Here is an 18,634-nt window from a genome sequence, read left to right as displayed (position 1 = left end):
GAAAAGAACTTGAAAAGGTGAAAATGAAGGATGGAAACCAAAATATTAGATTATCAAAACACCCTATGTCAATATTGAAGCATATAACTTGAAATTAAGGTAATTTCTGGAAAATCAACTGCTGACAGTAAACCAAAAAGAATTGTTTGGAGGTCATTTCCCTAAAATTAGAATGAGGAATATGGCAAAATTTACTCATTGGGAAAACATGTTCGCTTTCATGACACTCTACTCTCTTGATTTTCCATTCTCATTCTCCTTTACTAGGTCCTCCTTTTCTTTCTAGCTCTTCATGTGAGACTGCTTCAGGGTTCAGTTCATCATTCTCTTCTCAATTTCAGTTCTTTATCTACACTCACTATAATAGTTTGAATTACTATCCATTAGCTGATGACTCCCCAATTCTGATCTCCAGCCTATAACTCTCTCTCCAACCTTCCAGTAATTCAGTCAAAATCTTGGAGTCATCTGTGACTCTTCTTTTTCTCTTATGCCTTTCATTCAATTGTCAGGAATTCTACCTCCCAAAATAATCTGTTCACTTCTTACCACCTCCACTAGTACCACCGGTTCAAGACATTCATTTCTCCCCTCCTGTCACTTTCCCTCCCCTACAGTCTACTCTTGGAAGAATCTGAGTGATGCTTTTAAAATATGTCATCACACCATTCCTTTACTCAAAATCTTCCAAGAAATCTGCATCTCACATAAAAGCCAAAGTCCTTACAAAATCTTACACAATCTGTCACCCTAACCTCCCACGCCCACTCCCACCACCTTGACTCTCCTCTCTCATTGACCTCTGGCTTCATTGAGGTTTTCTGAACAAGCCAGGCTCGCTACTGACTGAAGCCTTGGAGCTGAACGTTTCCTTGGCCTGGACAGCTTTTCTCCTAGATAAAAAGCTTTGCTTTGCTCATATTAACAGCTCTTCCCCCAGATAACTGCACTGTATGTTCCATTTGTTGTTACTGTTCAGTCACTAAGTGGTGTTCCACTCTTTTCCGATCGCATGGACTGTAACGCCCCAAGCTCCTCTGTCCATTTGAATTCTGGGGCAAGAATACTGGAGTGGGTTGCCATTTCCTTCTCCAGAGTATCTTCCGGACTCACGGATGGAACCCCGGTCTCCTGCATTGCAGCCAGGTTCGTTACCCCTGAACCACCAGGGAAACCCATATGCCCTTCAATCTCTGCTCAATAATTAAGACCACTCTCAGAATCCTATTTAAGAGCTGTAACCCATCCCTTTATCCCCTCATCTTCTTTTATTCTGTCCTATTTTTACAACACCATGCATATTTAGTAGCTTACCACAGTAATTATTTGGGAGATCATTTTAGTTTCTAGTAGAATGTAAACTCTATATTGTTTTGTACTTAGGCCATAGTGGCTCAGAAGATTCCGACTGCAATGCAGGAGACTCAGGTTCTATCCCTGGATGGGGAAGATCGCCTGGAGAAGGAAATAACAATCCACTCAGGTATTCTTGCCTGGAGAATTCCATGGATAGGGGAGCCTGGCAGGCTACATACAGTCCTTGAGGTCGCAAAGAGGCCGACAGGACTGAGCAACTAACACAGGTTTGAAGGGCTCTCACATGGATAACAGTCAATAATGGATTTCAGCAACTCAATTCACAGTTCACACGCCTGGGCAAGCTCCGTATACTCTTCTCAAGCCTAAATTTCAGCACCTCCTTAAACTGATAAAACTCCGCTAACATACACTTTGCTTTAAGACTTTCCCGACCCCGGAAATAAAAGCTTAAGGACGGGGGTGGGACGAGGAAGCTACTTCCGTTTCCGTACAGACCACAAGGAGCAAAAATACCATGGCGAAGGCCGGAGACAAGAGCGGCGGCAGCCGAAAGAAAGGCCTGAAACGCAAAGCCGCTACTGAAGAAGCTCAGGAGGCTGCAGTCGGTGAGGATGGGACGACGGAAAGCGGGGTACAACCCCCAAAGACGGCTGCCTTTCCTCCAGGATTCAGCATTTCGGAAATTAAGAACAAACAGCGGCGACACTTAATGTTCACGCGGTGGAAACAGCAGCAGCGGAAGGTATGAGGCGGCGGAGTCGCCAGGGCGCGTGCGCGGTGTCGCTCTAGAGCCAGTCGGGTGGGGCGGGCTGGACGATGCACATGCGCGGGCACCCCTGCCCGGGTCGCAGGCGGCGCTTATTAATCCGGAAGGGGTAGGGGCCAAGCAGCCCTGCGCTGGTTCCTGCACCCTCATTTTTACCACACTCTCGGCTCAGCTTTCCGTCTGAGCAGCAAGGATTGCTTTCCTTGCCAGCTCTGTTGTCCTTGGTTGCGAAAGAAAGCAAGAACTCTTGCTCTGCTAGTATTAAAAATTACTTTCCTACCCGGCTCCTCTGCCCCCTCCACCCCCGCCAGACTTAGAAGGCAAGAGTTTTCGTCTCCTATTTCCCCAGTCAACCTAACGTTGGTTAATGCCTAAAATCTGCAATACAGGCAGTACAAATATCCAAAAAGATCCTTCTCTGATTACTGTAGCCGCTCTTACCGAAGTTAGACTGTAAAGTTTCTAGAAATTGGATTTACTCTTTCCCGCATTGTCCTTATACCAATCTAGGAGGTATACACATAAAGCCCAAAGTCACGGTGCTCATTTGTGGTTAAATTACGCTTGCTTGGAACCAAGTTGCTTATTGGATATCGCGAAAATTCATACACAGTATTCTTTTTACTTGCCTGCTGCCTCTTGCTAGACTTGTTAAGGCCCTACACAGTGTCTTATTTGTCGTAGGTGACAAAGTGCTATTGGAGTACCTGGAAGGGACAAAAAACCCATTTTGGTGCGCACGTATGGGGGAAGGGTGTCCTAGATTTCTTGGGTCTGTAATTTCTAATCGGAGACCTGGTGGATTGAGGATCAACAGGCGCTAGGGAAAAGAAATTTTTTATTTTATATTGTGTGTCAAGCATCCTGTTCAGAAGTCCCCAGAAGTTACAGATTTACAGTACACCCTGCAGATTCTGAATAATAAAAGCATATTTTGATTACAAAATGTTTGAATAACTAGTGATGGATTTATTGTAAACAATGTGAAAACTCTCATTATTTTTAGCGCTTTTCAAAAGAGGCCACCAGAATAGCCATAAATTTTCTTTAGTTTGCAACTTGTTAGGAATGCAAAATAACAAAAGCTTGTTAACTTGTTTAGTATACATTTTGCACTTTCACTTTATTTGAGGCTTTAGAGTAAAAGATAAAGCTAATGAAATTTTAAATATTCAAACTTGTCAATTTAGATTATTTTGAGGGAGCAAGATCATCTGGTTTACAATAACTTGGGTGTGAAAATCTAAGTCTGGATGTTTATTTTAATACAGTTCTAAGACTGGTCAGTTTAAATATTCATAGCATTAGTAATTTCATTATGTGTTTGCTATGTAACTAGTAGTTGCTCAATATTGTTCTTTTCTTTTTTAAATCCTTTAGGAAAAGTTGGCAGCTAAGAAAAAACTTAAAAAAGAGAGAGAGGCTCTTGGTGATAAGGTAAATAAAATTTTTAGTCCTCTGCTTTATATCTTGTATGAAGTAATGTTCCCTGATATTTACATTGAATCACTTTATTTTAAAATTTATTATGAAATATTTTGAATGTTTAAAATGATGTAAAAACAATACAGCACACCCCTTTCCATCCTTTACTCAAGAAATTATGCATTAGTAAATAGTGTTCAAGTGTCTTATGTGGTATTTTCTGACTGCTTGCCCCTCCAAAGACAACCACTCTTTGGGACTTCCCTGGCAGTCCAGTGGTTAAGATTCCACACTTGCCCTGCAGGAGGCAAGGGTTTGATCCTTGATTGATTGGGGAACTAAGATCCCTTTTGTCTCGAAGCAGAGTCAAAAAAAAAAGACAGTAACTCATGAAATTGCTTTTTATGATTCCCATGCACTTCTTTGTTTCCTTTATTATGTTTGTGTGCATAAACAGTAAATACAGTAGTAGTGGTATTTTGCATGCATGTTTTCAAAATTTCAAAATGGTATATATACTTCCAGCTTGCTTATTTTACTTAACTTCATGTGTTTGAGAGGCAGAGACACATTATCCCTGACTGGGAATGGAGAAGGTCCCCACCATAGGCCTGTAACTGGAGTTCTTCAGACTTGAAGCAAAGGCATTTTGTTATGCTAGGGTGAAGAAAGGAATAATAGAGCCTCTTCTGTTGTAGGGTTGGGATGTGAGAATGAGAGCTGACACAGAGGGTATAAACCTGTGAAGAGTGAGAATGGGGAGTAGGAGGAAGGTGAAACGCCTGAGTGGATTGTGGCAAAGAAAAGAGCATCAAGAAAGGATTTAGCTGTTTTTGTGATGCTGACAAAAAGTGAAATCTCTCTATTGAAAAATTTTAAAAGAACTATTGAATGCTTCAGGTTGCGTTTTATACTTGCAAAATTTTAAAAAAGTTCAACTCCCCCTCCTCCCATCTCTTACTTAAGATGGAGTACCAAGTAATAATAAGCGTTTTTGAGGAAGGGAAAAATACAGACTATATACATAAACTGTATACTAAATACTACTTTTTCATGAATTCTCTTGAATAGTATTAGATTAAATCACAGGAAATTTCAATATTAAGACTGTTTTCACCTGCAAAATCCTGTCAAGCAGTGTTAGTCTCTTTTTAACTCAATAATCAGTTATAGCAAATTAATATGCTGATCACCATTTGAAAATATCACCATTCTTGTTTTTGGATTGATAGACGATCTAGAACTGCCTCTTTTAAAAAAATTACTTAAAACTTAATATTCATTTCATAAAATAATAAAAAAGAATTCCTAAATAGTTTGTCAGGTCATATTCATCTCTGTTAGTGTACATATATTTTAGATTAGTTTTAATCAGTGTATGGTTATGGTTTTGTGTTCTTGCTCCTTAAAATTTCATTTACACAATTTCTTGATCTAAGCTGAGCGTATGTGATTGCTGATGCTAACGCTATTCCATTAAGTTGGCAATGCCATAGTCATTATCTTGTTGTCGGACATTTGCCCTATTTAGTGTTCATTTCCACTAACCATTAGTGATTATACATATTTCTTTGTATAAATTGCTCCCCTTTTCATTCCTTACCATAAATTCTCTAAACTAGAATTACTAGTTCAGCAGAAAGATACAGATTTGTAGCCTTTGTAAGATATTTCTGAATAGTTTTCTGAAAGTATTCGAACCAAGCTACCTAAATATGTACCTTTGTGATTTTTCTGTTATGTTTGATATTTTTCATCTTCGTGAATAATTATTAATTCCATTTTCTCTTTCTGCTATTTTTGCCTGGTTTTAAACCATTTTATCCTGTCAGCAGTTCTTCCAGTAAGTGCATTTGTGTGCTTAAAGAGTTAAAAAGCCTCTTACTCAATATTGTTACTAGGACTGATGTACCAGTGGGTTGAATGAGAAACAGATTGAGTTTTTGCATTATTTCCAGATTTTTGTTATTCTTCCCCGAGCATAATGCAGAATTATTAATGTGAAATGCTTCCCAGACTTAACATTTATTTTCTTTTATTTAGGCTCCACCAAAGCCTGTACCCAAGACTATTGACAACCAGCGAGTGTATGATGAAACCATAGTAGATCCTAATGATGAGGAGGTAAATGTTAGAAGTCTTAAATAAATTTGGATAATCACATTTGATAAATTATCTGTTCTTATGCCAGTGTTTAATTTAAAGTACTAGCTGGTGAAATTGTATAATGGATTGATTTAGCTATAATGCTGGCATATTATCTTATTGTTAAAGATTATTTCATAATTGGGTTTTCCAACAATAATGTAGAAAAAGGAAATAAATTATTTATTTTCTCAGAAGGTATTGTATTTTATGCTTAGATAAACTTATTTGTCATTCAATGAATAATTTTTCCAGTGTTTTTTAATGTCATTTGAAAAGCAGTCCTTGTTTTATAAATTTTTACTATATATTTGTGTAGTATTTGTTAGACATTTTGACAACTAAGGTAATCTGATGCTATTTTTTCGTGTGTCCATATAAAAACTCTTGGTTTCAAGATAATCTTTCACTTTTCTCTTTAGTTTGCAACAGTACAGTGAAAGAGTCAAGGTACACATTCATGTACTTAATTATCAGAAATGGATTTCTCTTATTAGAGTGAGAAAGGAAATCAATTTCTTTCTTCCAGTCTTCCCTCTTTCTCCCTCTTACATAACCAGCTTCCCAGCACCATTTTTGAAGTAATAGTCTTTCTCATAGTAAATTGTAGTGCTGTGTGATATATTAGTTGTCCATATGTGCTGAGTCTTTTTTTTTTTTTTTGGTAGCTTGTTACTGGATTGGTTCTTTAGTTTCTTGATTATTTAGCTTCATGGTAAGTTTTGATAGCTGTGAGGGAAAGATGCCCCTCGCCATTCCCATCCTCAAATCCCTTTCTTCAACAGTGTTATCTTCCTGGATCTTACATCTTCCGTATAAAAGTGTGACTCATACTAAATCAGATCAGTGTCAGAATCTAGGTAGTATTGGGTTGGCCAAAAAGTTCATGCGGGTTTTTCTGGGCCATCTTACAGACTGTTTTACAGAACGAACTTCTTGGCCAACCCTATATGTGTGTGTGTATATATATCCACTGTATATATAGAGAGAGAGTATATATGCAGGTAGGTAGGTAGTGAAGTGGCTCAGTTGTGTCCAACTCTTTGAGACCCCATTGACTGTAGCCTATCGGGCTCCTCCATCCATGGGATTTTCCTGGCAAGAATCACTGGAGAGGGTTGCCATTTCCTTCTCCAGGGGATTTTCGCAACCCAGGAATTGAACCCCCGTCTCCCACATTGTAGGCAGGTGTTTTACTGTCTGAACCACCAGGGAAGTCTTAGTATGTATGTATGTATGTATGTATATATATCTTGTTTCAGTTTAGTCACTCAGTCTTGTCCGACTCTTTGCGACCCCATGGACTGCAGCATGCCAGGCCTCTCTGTCCATCACCAACTCCCAGAGTTTACTCAACTCATGTCCATTAAGTCTGTGATGCCATCCAACCATCTCATCCTCTGTTGTCCCATTCTCCTCCCTCCTCCAGTCTTTCCCAGCATCAGGGTCTTTTCAGATGAGTCAGTTCTTCACATCAGGTGGCCAAAGTATTGGAGTTTCAGCTTCAGCATCAGTCCTTCCAATGAATATTCAGGACTTTCTTCCTTTGGATGGACTGGTTGAATCTCCTTTCTGTCCAAGGGACTCTCAAGAATCGTCTCCAACACCACAGTTTAAAAGCATCAATTCTTCAGTGTTCAGCTTTCTGTATAGTCCAACTCTCAGATCTATACATGACTACTGGAAAAACCATAGCTTTGACTATACGGACCTTTGTTGACAGTACTATAATGTCTCTGCTTTTTAATATGCTATCTAGGATGGTCATAGCTTTTCTTCCAAGGAGCAAGCATCTTTTAATTTCATGGCTGCAGTCACCATCTGCAGTGATTTTGGAGCCCCAAAAAATAGAGTCTGCCACTGTTTCCATTGTTTCCCCATCTATTTGCCATGGTCTTAGTTGAATGTTGAGTTTTAAGCCAGCTTTTTCACTCTCCTTTCACTTTCATCAAGAGGCTCTTTAATTCTTCTTCATTTTCTGCCATAAGGGTGGTATCATCTGCATATCTGAGGTTATTGATACTTCTCCTGGCAATCTTGGTTCCAGCTTATGCGTCATCCACCCCAGCGTTTCTCATGATGTACTCTGCATAGAAGTTAAATAAGCAGGGTGACAATATACAGCCTTGACGTACTCCTTTTCCTATTTGGAACCAGTCTGTTGTTGTATGTCTAGTTCTAACTGTTGGCTTCTTAACCTGCATACAGATTTCTCAAGAGGCAGGTCAGGTGGTCTGGTATTCCCATCTCTTTCAGAATTTTCCACATTTTGTTGTGATCCACACAGTCAAAGGCTTTGGCGTAGTCAATAAAGCAAAAGTAGATGTTTTTCTGGAACTCTCTTGCCTTTTCCATGATCCAGTGGATGTTGGCAGTTTGATCTCTGGTTCCTCTGCGTTCTCTAAATCCATCTTGAACATCTGGTAGTTCATGGTCTACAGACTGTTGAAGCCTGGCTTGGAGAATTTTGAGCATCACTTTGCTAGCGAATGAGATGAGTGGTAGTTTGAGCATTCTTTGGCATTGCCTTTCTTTGGGGTTGGAATGAAAACTGACCTTTTCCAGTCCTATGGCCACTGCTGAGTTTTCCAAATTTGCTGACATATTGAGTGCAGCACTTTCACAGCATCATCTTTTAGGATTTGAAATAGCTCAACTGGAATTCCATCACCTTAAGTAGTTTTGTTCGTAGTGATGCTTCCTAACGCCTACTTGATATGCATTCCAGGATGTCTGGTTGTAGGTGAGTGATCACACCATTGTGATTATCTGGGTCATGAAAATCTTTTTTGTATAGTTCTTGTGTGTATTCTTGCCACCTCTCCTTAATATCTTCTGCATCTGTTAGGTCCATACCATTTCTGTTCTTTATTGTGCCCATCTTGGCATGAAATGTTCCGTTGGTATCTCAAATTTTGCTTCACTGGGCCTTTAAATACTGAAAATGTATTTCAGTGAATATCATTGTTTTCTTCATACAAGTTATACACATAAATCTTGTTACAACTATTGCTGGGTATCTGGGTATTTTTTTTCTTGATAGTATAAATCACATGTCTCTGAAAACTATCTGATTTGCTGATTTACAAAAATGAGATTGCTTTTTGAATCATGATCTTTTAATCAGTAGAATTTGCTTCTAATAATTTTTCTAAATGTTTTCATTTCATGTTTAGATAATCATTTCTGCAAATATGTGTTTCTTTCAAACCATTAACAATTTCTTTTGTGCTTATTTGAATCGCACCATAATGTCAAATAAATTTTAAAAAGCAGCATTATCCTCTATGCCATGTTACTAATTTTAAAGAATACTTCCAGTGTATCATCATTAATGTATGTGTCATTAATGGTAGATTTTCCTTATGAGTTATGGAAATTCCATTCTTTTTTTTTGCTGCTTTGTTTGTTTAATGAATGAATTAGAAAGTTAGATGTCTTTCCTGCAAATATTAAGATAATTTATATACTTTTCTGCAAATATTGAGATGAATATCCAGTTTTCTCCTTTATTGCAGTAATTTAATAAATGAAATGGACTTTCTAGTGTTAAACCTGTTCTATTCATGGGATAAATCAAATTTAGTTAAGGTGTTTTATCTTCTTAAAATATTGTTTTGGTTTGTTAAATGCATTGTTTAGATAGAATATGCTCATGAGTGAAACTGAAGTAATACCCTGTTTTCATTCCTAATCTTGTTTATTTGAGCTTTCACCAGAGACGTACCTGTTTTGTTATTCTTTTCAAGTTACTATTTTATTTGTCTATTAAATGTTTCCTGATTCACTTATATCTCCTCTTACCTTTATTATTTCTTTTGTACTCTGGGTTTATTCTATTTTTTTATGTGATTAATTCATTTTCATCTTTTTATGATGAGAAATTATGGTCATAAAATTCACATTTGCTATAGCCCACAAGTTTTAAGATGGATTCCTTTTATCATTTACATCTGAGTACCTCTTCTAATGAAAGATGATTTCTTCTTGCTTGTTGTATTTTTTTAGTTCATTAGTTCCCCCCCATCCCATCCTTATTTTTTCTTTCTTTTTGCTTACTTGGGGTTTTAGTTGCTCTTCTTTTTCTAGCTTCCTAAGATGGAAGCTTAGATTATTGATTTTATTTTTTCATTCTAATATAAGCATATAAAACTCTGGTGTTCACCCAAGCACTGCTTTAACCACCTTCCATACATTTTGGTGTGTTTGTGATGTTTTCATTTTCATTGTGTTGAAGATATTTTCTAATTTATCTGGTGATTTCTTCTTTGGCTTACAATTTTCAAGAAGTATCTTAATTTCCAAATATTTGAGGATTTCCCTGATTTCTGCTGTTGATTTCTAATTCAATTTTATTGTGGTCTGGGACATATTTTGTTTCATTTCAGTCCTTTTCAATTGAATAAATGTCCTAGCATAAGATCTGTTCTGGAGAATGATTTCTCACAATCTACTTCTAGTAAATACTGACACAATTCTGGTAAAATACAGCAAGTTTGCACCAGTATAGCTTTGTGACCTCCACTGTTACTCATGCTGTTAATTGTCAGCACATGTTGTTATGTATCTGTCTATGTTATAAACCCAGTGTTGTAATTACTTTAAACATCCTCGTGTTTTCCAAAAAAAAAAAAAAAAATTAAGAGTTTACACACAAAACACACCCACAAAGCCTTATGTTTACCCTCATCATTACCTGTTTACAGTCCTCTTCTTTCCTGCCTCTGGATCATCTAGTATTATTCTTTTTCAGCTTGCAGGATTTTCTTAAGCCTTTGTTTTGTAGCAGGTCTGAGATCTAATTATCTCAGTTTTTGTCTTTATAAAAGCATTTATTTTGCCTTTATTTTTTAAAAAATTTTGTGGGACATAGAATCCTTGGTTGACCTGTTTTTTTCTTTGAACTTGTTCCATTGAATTTTGACCTTCACTATTTCTTTTGAGAAACCAGTCATGACTTACTGGTTTTTTACTAAAGTTTTCTGTTTTTACTAAAACCAGATGATTTACTAAAGTTTTCTGGGTTTTTGGCTTTTACCAGTTTGACACTAGTGTGTTTAGGTATTGTTCTTTTTTAAAATTCTACTTAATGTTTGTTGAGTTTGGACCTGTCAGTTAAGTTTTTAATCCATTATTTCTTGAAATACTATTTTTTCCTGCTCTCTTCTCTCCTTGAGGGATTTCCTAACACACTGTTGAAATGGTTAACATTATCCTAAAAATTTCTGCAGCTTTGCTCTTTTTGCTATGATTATGTTCTCCATGCTTCAGATTGGATCGTTAGTAATCTGTTTTCAGGATTATTGATTCTTCTGCATCTTAGATCTACTTTATAGTATTTTTACAGGCTAAAAAACAAGAAGCCTGTATTTTTCCTTAATTCCTTGGGTATATTTGTTATGATGGCTTTGAAATTGTCACTAAATTCACCATCTGGACCCATTCAGTCAGTTTTTATTGACTTCTCTTTTCCTGATTATACAGCATACTTTTCTGTTTCTTTGTATATCTAATAGGTTGAAAATTGGACACTTTTAGAAAACATTGCAGTAACTCTGGATTATTTCTATTTTTTTTTTTTACAGGTTATTGATTATTTTGTTGTTTTAGTAACTTGTCTGGACTTAAACTGGAATCTCTCTGACAGTAGCATTACACTGCTGCTGAGTTTGTGTTATTTTTAACCTTCCTTCCTAGAGATTTTTCCCTGTGTTTGTGTGACTCAGTGGCCAGCTAGTGATTTGGGTAGAGGTTGCATCGTGAAACCTTGGGCCCCTAAGACATACATTCCCCCTGCCACCTGAGGTGTGTGTGGATTGAGGAAGGCTTTCAAAGTTGCAGCCATTTCTCCAGTCTCCCTTGTCTTTCATGTGCACTGGATTCTCAGGTCTCTCTCATGTGGAGCTTAGTTGTCAGTCAAGGATTTGGGGAGAGGTTATGTCAGTTCGTCTATGATTTTTTCACTTCCAGAGCTCTCATTTAAATTTTTGGCTGATCCATACCTACCCCGAACTAGGCCTGTAACCTTGGACTGGCAAAGCCAAGTCCAAGTCCAAGACCACCTGCCTGCCCATCCTCGAATCTGGTCTACCACCTCTGGATCCAGGATTGCTGGTTCTCGCTTACCATTAGTCCTGAAGTTGATACAGTTACTGTTTTCACCACCCAGGTTGACATGGGAAATGGAATAGCTCTAGCAAGATTCTTGATGTTCTTGCCCACAAATGGATCCGTTTTTCAATGAATGCATCTCAATTTCTTGAAATTATTTTTGACAGTTTTTTTTCTCCCAGTTTCATATTAGTATTCTTCAGCTAGAAAATTATCCAACCTCTTCATGTTGCCATTAACCTGTCCCTCCTGGGCCCTCTTTAAATCACGAGTCAGCTAGATAACCCAGTGTTACAGAATCCTATTCGAATTGCTTGTAAAATGCTGGCCCAGTAGAGTGTTTGATGTAAAGTTATCTCTCTTTCTGTTTTCAGGTTGCTTATGATGAAGCTACAGATGAATTTGCTTCTTACTTCAACAGACAGACTTCTCCCAAGATTCTCATCACTACGTCGGATAGACCTCATGGGGTAAACATATCAGTTACTATAGTTGTTGAATTCTTAATTTTCTTACGTAGGTTATTTAAAATAACTTCGTTCAGAAGAGTTAAATTTTTACTAATTGCCTTAGGTAATGTCTGTAAATAAACTAAATAAAATGTATCAGTGATGTGATGTAGGTTCACCAAGTGTGATTCTTCATGATAGGCTTTCTCAGCCTCAGCACTGTTTAAACGTTTTGGGCTGGATTTTTTTATTGTTCAGATTGTCCTGTTCATTATAGGATGTTTAGCAGCATTTTGGCCTCTATCGACTAGATACTGATAGCAGCCAACTTCTACCACTACCATCAGTCATGACCACCAAAAGTGTTTCCAGATGTTTCCAAACATCCCTTGATGACAAAATTGTCCCTAGTTGAGAATGACTGCTTTAGGTAGATCAGCCTTTGATGGAGGATGAAACTGTTTGGATTTCATTCTTCCCTAGCCTTGCTCTCTATTAGTAACACTATAATGATTACTTCTTTCCTTATAAATATATGCCACTTAGATTTTTATTCTTTTTGATTTTTGAGGATTTTGTTATTTTGTTTTATAGAGAACAGTACGACTCTGTGAACAGCTCTCTACAGTTATACCAAATTCGCATGTTTATTACAGAAGAGGACTGGCTCTGAAAAAAATTATTCCACAGTGCATCTCAAGAGATTTCACAGACCTGATTGTTATTAATGAAGATCGTAAAATACCAAGTATCCTTTGTTCTTCTTAAGGCGTTTTCTTGTCTCCTCTTCACCCCCTTTTAAGATATATTTAAAAGAATAAGAAAATGTTTCCTGTAACTTTTAGAACATAATTTGTTCAACCAGAGAATTATATATCTCTATTCAAGACTCCGAACTGATTTTTCCTTTTCACTCTGCAAGCATTTGTTAAGCCCATGCTATAAGCAAGACATTATTTGTTAGTAAAAGATAAACAAGTGAAAGTCAGCTTCGGGGAATTCATAATCTAGTAGGATAAAATAGATACGTAAAGAAACAAAAATATTGTGTACATAGTACAATTACAGAGTGAAATATAGTATACAGTAGAAACTTTGGTAAAAATCTGCCCTGGGGACATTAGGGAAGAAGTACTTGACAGAAAAAAGACGCCTAAACCCTGTCTAGGTGGATATGGGTGAATGAGGTAAGGCAGAGGAAGAATACCTATTGCAAAAACATAACCATTTGAAAAGATAGAGGCATGAAGGTCCTCTCCCAGTTGGGGATCTGCAGCTATTTTGATATGGCTAGATTTTGCATTGCCAGAAGTGGTGTCACAAGATTGCATTTTTGAAGTAGGTATTTGGGCCCATATTATGTATTGCAGATACCAAGAATAATCTATCCTTTTACTATGAGTCTCAGATCCAAGGTGAATGTGTTACCTCAACCCTAGATATTTCTTCCTATTTTGATATAAGAGATCACATAAAGGATCCCTGGATTTGTTTTTGTCATTGATGTTGTTTTACTTACACATTGCCTGTGAACTCAGTAACTTTAAAAGTGGCCAACTGAATGTCAAAATTATTAAAATTACCAAGGATTTATAAACAATGGGGATAGTACTTCTGTGCTGCCAGGATAACATATTTTTAAAAATCAATGAACACTGCTTTTTAAAAAATAATGGTTTACAATCTATTTTTTTCCATCTAAATAACTTTTATGGCATTTATTGTTTTCAGTGTAAGTTAATTAAAGACATCCACTTGATCAGTCATGTCCGACTCTTTGCGACCCCATGGACTGTAGCCCATCAGGCTTCTCTGTCCATGGGATTTCTCAGGCAAGAACACTGGAGTGGGTAGCCATTTCCTTCTGCAAGTATCCCCTTGCACCAGTTGTTTTTCAGAGACTTTTAAGACTAAACTAGCTTTGTATTGTTAGTCATTTTATAATTTGGCTGGATTGTGAGTTTAGAAAAAAAGTGTCTTGAGTACTTAATTTATTCCAGAAGAGATCTGCTTTGAAGGTACTAATCCCTGCCTTTTTAAAACATGTCGTCCCCACCTCCACCCCACCCCAAATGAGGTTTTAAGACCTTTGTTCCTCTGTTTGGGGCAGTACTTCCTTTCACTTTTTTCCTCTTCCTTATTTCTAAATGGAAATTTGATGTAGAGAGCCGCTTATATAGGGTGTTTTACATTCCTGGCCTTTTGAGTCGGTCATAACAAAGTAACTTTCACATCAGTGGTAACAAAATGCCTCTATATATTTCTGACTGCAAATTAACAGCTAAGGTCTAGGACTCAGGTGTAATCCCACCCCAGTTTAGATATGCCATGTAGTACTTGAATGAATCTACCTGACCCTTCTCAAACTCTTCATTGCTAAAATCATTACTAAAAATCAGGATGAGTCCTGTGTGGCATGGTTTGTATTAGAGATTAGGAATAACATAACACCTTTTGTACAGTGCAGGTACTTAGGAATTGATACATTTGGATTTTATACTTTGTTTTGACACAAACCACAATTTAGTGGAAATTTCTAGAAAAGATTCAAGCCTTGATTTAGGTTAAATGACTTCTACTTCTCTTAATCCCCTTAAGATTTTGATTTTTTTTTTTTTTTTTTTTTTGGTAGTACAAATGATACAGAAATACTTATGGCTATACCTCATGAGTATAGCCAAACCTTGAAGAGAAGGGAAGAATTCAAACATTTACTGATAATCTGCTGTGTAGTAGGCATAGTATCTGTCAGAAGTAGATTTTAGAGTTAATGGATTCATTGGGAAGAAAGGCATTTGTGTAACTAAAACTCAAATGACAAGTGCTATAGTAACAGTGAGAGCTGAGAATATTTAGAGCTTAATTTTGTCTGTAAAAAGAGATGGCATTTGAAGCAGGCCTTAATGGATGAGTAAAATACTGTAGATACTTGAAATAGCATAAGCAAAAAACACATGATAGGATTGTTTATGGTGTATTAGAGAGACTGTCTGTGTCTACCAGTTATAAAACAATATGTAGAGAGAGGAGGTTATTAATAAAATGGTAGTGCGGAGCCACAGTATGAGTGCTGTGCTGATGTTTTTAATCTACAGATGAGTCTGTGGTGAGAGTAGTTTCAAACTACCTATAGCTGGCAAAACTATCAAGGTATCTAGGTTTTCACTTAGCACATAAGAAGCTATGAGAAACTACAATGGCACGGCTGAGTCCCATAGCTTATTACTTACAGAACCAAGGCCTAAATCCAACTTGATTAGTCTATATTAGGAGACAGATGTACTTGAAGTGGTGAAAGAGAAGTCAGACCAAGCAGGATACTGTTCCTAATCTGGGTGGACAAATCTCAAGGACCTCAAATAAGACAACACCTGGGGTAAGAGGCAGCTATTGAAGTGAGGAATTTATGAAGGTAAAAGCAATAAACAGGATCTGGTGGTGGGAGAGGAGGAAGTTGAAGATGATAACCACCATAGTTTCTAATTTAATAGATGAATGGGAGAATGTTGATGTCTTTTAAAGATGGCAACATCTGTTTTATAAAACTTACATTGTGTGCAGATACTTATAAGTCTAGTTCTGACCTCCTTTTAAGGTTAAGTATTTGAAAGAATCAAGTTGTGCTACAAAGGCTTGAGCTGCATTCCAAACTTTGAAAGCCCTTGGTCGGCCAGCCTTGATTGTTTGGTAGTTTTCTTATATTTCATTTATAATTTAGTTTATAGCCTAATTCTGTTTGTAGGGTCTGTAAGGGTTAATTAATTGGTTGATTTTAAACTGTAGTACAGTAATCCCAAGAATTAAGACCTTGTCTCTTGGGAACACTAATAACCTTGATTTCCAGATGTAGCTGGTCTTACGTGATATTGAAAACTGCATATCCTGGCCTTACAAATGTATGAAATGTATATACAGACTATATTCCATTTGTGGTGCTACAGTTATGCTAGAATCTTATCCTTATTCCTGTATTATAGTAGTGGATTTTAGCTCTTTTCGCTTACTTCAATGCTTAACATAATCTTTGTGAAAGATTTGGGTTGATTTATGTCTTTAGAGTTTTGGGTATGGTGTGAAAATCAAGTCAAAGGAATACATGCATCCACCTATTCACCTAATAGGTGAATTACCTACAGATTTTAGGAGCCTTTGGGTATACAAAGGACTAGTTATTTAAACAACTTAAGGTTTAGATTACAGAGTTCAGTGTGTCCTTAGCTTTGTGAACAGATGGATTAATTCTGAGTCACCTGCCCAGCGGCCCAACCGCTCACTTTAAAATGAGCAGTGTTCGTCTGCGTAAAGAAATAAAGGTGAGTTTTATGCATTCCTTGACTGGCACTGGTCTCCTCAGTGTCTGATTAGTAAATGCTATAACCTATAGGTTCACTGATTTAATTTGGGGGCGGGGCTGGTTGGTTTTGTGATGCTGTGTGGTGAGTGGGGGCTTCTCTCTAGTTGTGGAGCACCAGCTTCTTGCAGTGACTTGTCTCCTTGTGGAGCATGGGCTCTAGGTACACAGGCTTCAGTAGTTGTGACTCAAGGGCTCTAGAGCACAAGGCTCTGTAACTGCACGTGGGCTTAGCCACTCCACGGCATGTAGGATCTTCCCAGATCAGAGACGTTATCTACAGTAATTTGTCATTAAGATAACTAAAATGTTTCAATGTCATGTAAATTCTAAAACTTGAAACTGCCATGAGATGTACTTTTGCCACTGTTGTGATTTTTCATCATTTTTCTAGAGAAGAGGCAAAGACCCAACAGAACACATACCAGAAATAATTTTGAACAATTTTACAACACGACTGGGTCACTCTATTGGACGTATGTTTGCATCTCTCTTTCCCCATAATCCTCAGTTTATTGGAAGGCAGGTTGCCACATTCCACAATCAACGGGATTATATCTTCTTCAGATTTCACAGGTAAGGAAAGTACTTTAACTCCTTGGACTTTGACTTCAATTATGAAACATGTTTTCTACATAAACCTGTTTCCCAATGTATCCTGACAAGTACTGTAGATGAGAAAACTGATTAATTAAAGAATAGTTGGGTTCATTCAGACTGATTTCCTTAACTTTTTTTCTTTAAGATACATATTCAAGAGCGAAAAGAAAGTGGGAATTCAGGAACTGGGACCACGTTTTACCTTAAAATTAAGATCTCTTCAGAAAGGAACCTTTGATTCTAAATATGGAGAATATGAATGGGTGCATAAGGTATGTGCTTACTCTATGAAAAGCCAGTTAGGCAGTTTTAAAAAGGATGGAATGAGAATAAAACCACGCACTTTAAGTTTTGAGTATTTATACCTTAAATTATGCTTGTGCATTTATTCCCATGAGTTAAAACTAATCTCTGATACAGCATTCTGGTCTAGAGATTAACCTTGGTTCACCTGAAACATCCCTAAAGATCAGTGGTTTGAAAGGTGGACCAGTAGCATCGCCTAAGAACTTGTTACAAAGGCAAACTGTTGGGCCACAGACCTGCTCAATCACTAGCTTAGGGAGTGGGCCAGCAGTCTGTTTATAAACCTGTTATGATGATTCTGCTGCATGCTTGAGAATTATTGCTACAGAGAAGTTTGGAGATCATTTTAAATCATAAATGAAAATGATACTTTAAAAATACATAGGCCTGACTTTAAAATTATATATATATATACACACACACACAGAGACCTGAAGACTTAAATTTGGTCTCAGAGACAAACCAAGAGTGTTTTGCACTATTACCTACAGAATGTTAACTTTTTTTTCCCCCCGCCAGCCCCGGGAAATGGATACAAGTAGAAGAAAATTCCATTTATAAAGGAGTGAGAGGATAGTATTAAACTGCTGAACACGCCTGTCTGGAGTTTATGAAACAAGACTTTTCAAAATGGCAGTTACCGATTTCATAAACCTTTCATCTCTGAACGAAGTATCAAGTGCCATGAATTACCACTATTTATGTAGCAAATAAAAAGGTAATTTTGTTAAGAGTTTATACGTTTCCTAAAATCTAATTCTCTTATTTTTAGGTAACTGAATAAACTGGAATCAAGATTCAAACTAACATTCCCATTTGTACTTTCATGGAACATGTGGGCTGCTGAGAAATACAATGCTTGGTAGATACTGTGTAACCTACTGGTTTTCTATCAGACTAGTATTCATAGTTTCAATTCTGTTTCCTGAAGACACATATTTTGGACCAGGTTTCTAAGATGTTTTAACATTTCTTTAAGCCTTTCAAGAAGGATAAAAAGTTTTAAAGCAAGATGGTTTCCTAAGGACTTAGAACAAAAGTTACAAATTATTGATGCTTACTTTTTTGGTTCCTTTTTTCCTTGGTACTTCTTTACCTCATTACATTGTACTGTAGGGCTACATTCAGGAATTAACTCAGGCTCTGAAATTTTTCTCACAT

The 18,634-nt window shown here is 37.1% G+C and overlaps 1 protein-coding gene across 1 annotated transcript; it reads left to right on the top strand.

Moving 5' to 3' along the window:
- Positions 1-1,834: 1,834 nt before the first annotated feature.
- On the top strand, positions 1,835-18,154 carry RPF1 (ribosome production factor 1 homolog). The gene is made up of 9 exons (XM_068965227.1): positions 1,835-2,062; positions 3,467-3,523; positions 5,555-5,635; positions 12,142-12,237; positions 12,811-12,964; positions 16,447-16,529; positions 16,962-17,143; positions 17,313-17,439; positions 17,993-18,154. The coding sequence occupies exons 1-9, from the start codon at positions 1,835-1,837 to the stop codon at positions 18,032-18,034; spliced, it is 1,050 nt and encodes a 349-aa protein (XP_068821328.1). The 3' UTR covers positions 18,035-18,154.
- The last annotated feature ends 480 nt before the right edge of the window (positions 18,155-18,634 follow it).

This window comes from Capricornis sumatraensis, chromosome 2, assembly GCF_032405125.1.
Source record: "Capricornis sumatraensis isolate serow.1 chromosome 2, serow.2, whole genome shotgun sequence".
NCBI classification, from domain to species: domain Eukaryota; kingdom Metazoa; phylum Chordata; class Mammalia; order Artiodactyla; family Bovidae; genus Capricornis; species Capricornis sumatraensis.
This window is presented reverse-complemented; position numbering and strand designations above follow the sequence as displayed.

Bases quoted from the DNA above. Each gene is read 5' to 3' on its own strand.
- RPF1 (XM_068965227.1), top strand. From the start codon at position 1,835: ATGGCGAAGGCCGGAGACAAGAGCGGCGGCAGCCGAAAGAAAGGCCTG. The intron at 2,063-3,466 runs GTATGAGGCGGC...TAAATCCTTTAG, and splicing joins GGAAACAGCAGCAGCGGAAG to GAAAAGTTGGCAGCTAAGAA. The intron at 5,636-12,141 runs GTAAATGTTAGA...TTCTGTTTTCAG, and splicing joins TAGATCCTAATGATGAGGAG to GTTGCTTATGATGAAGCTAC.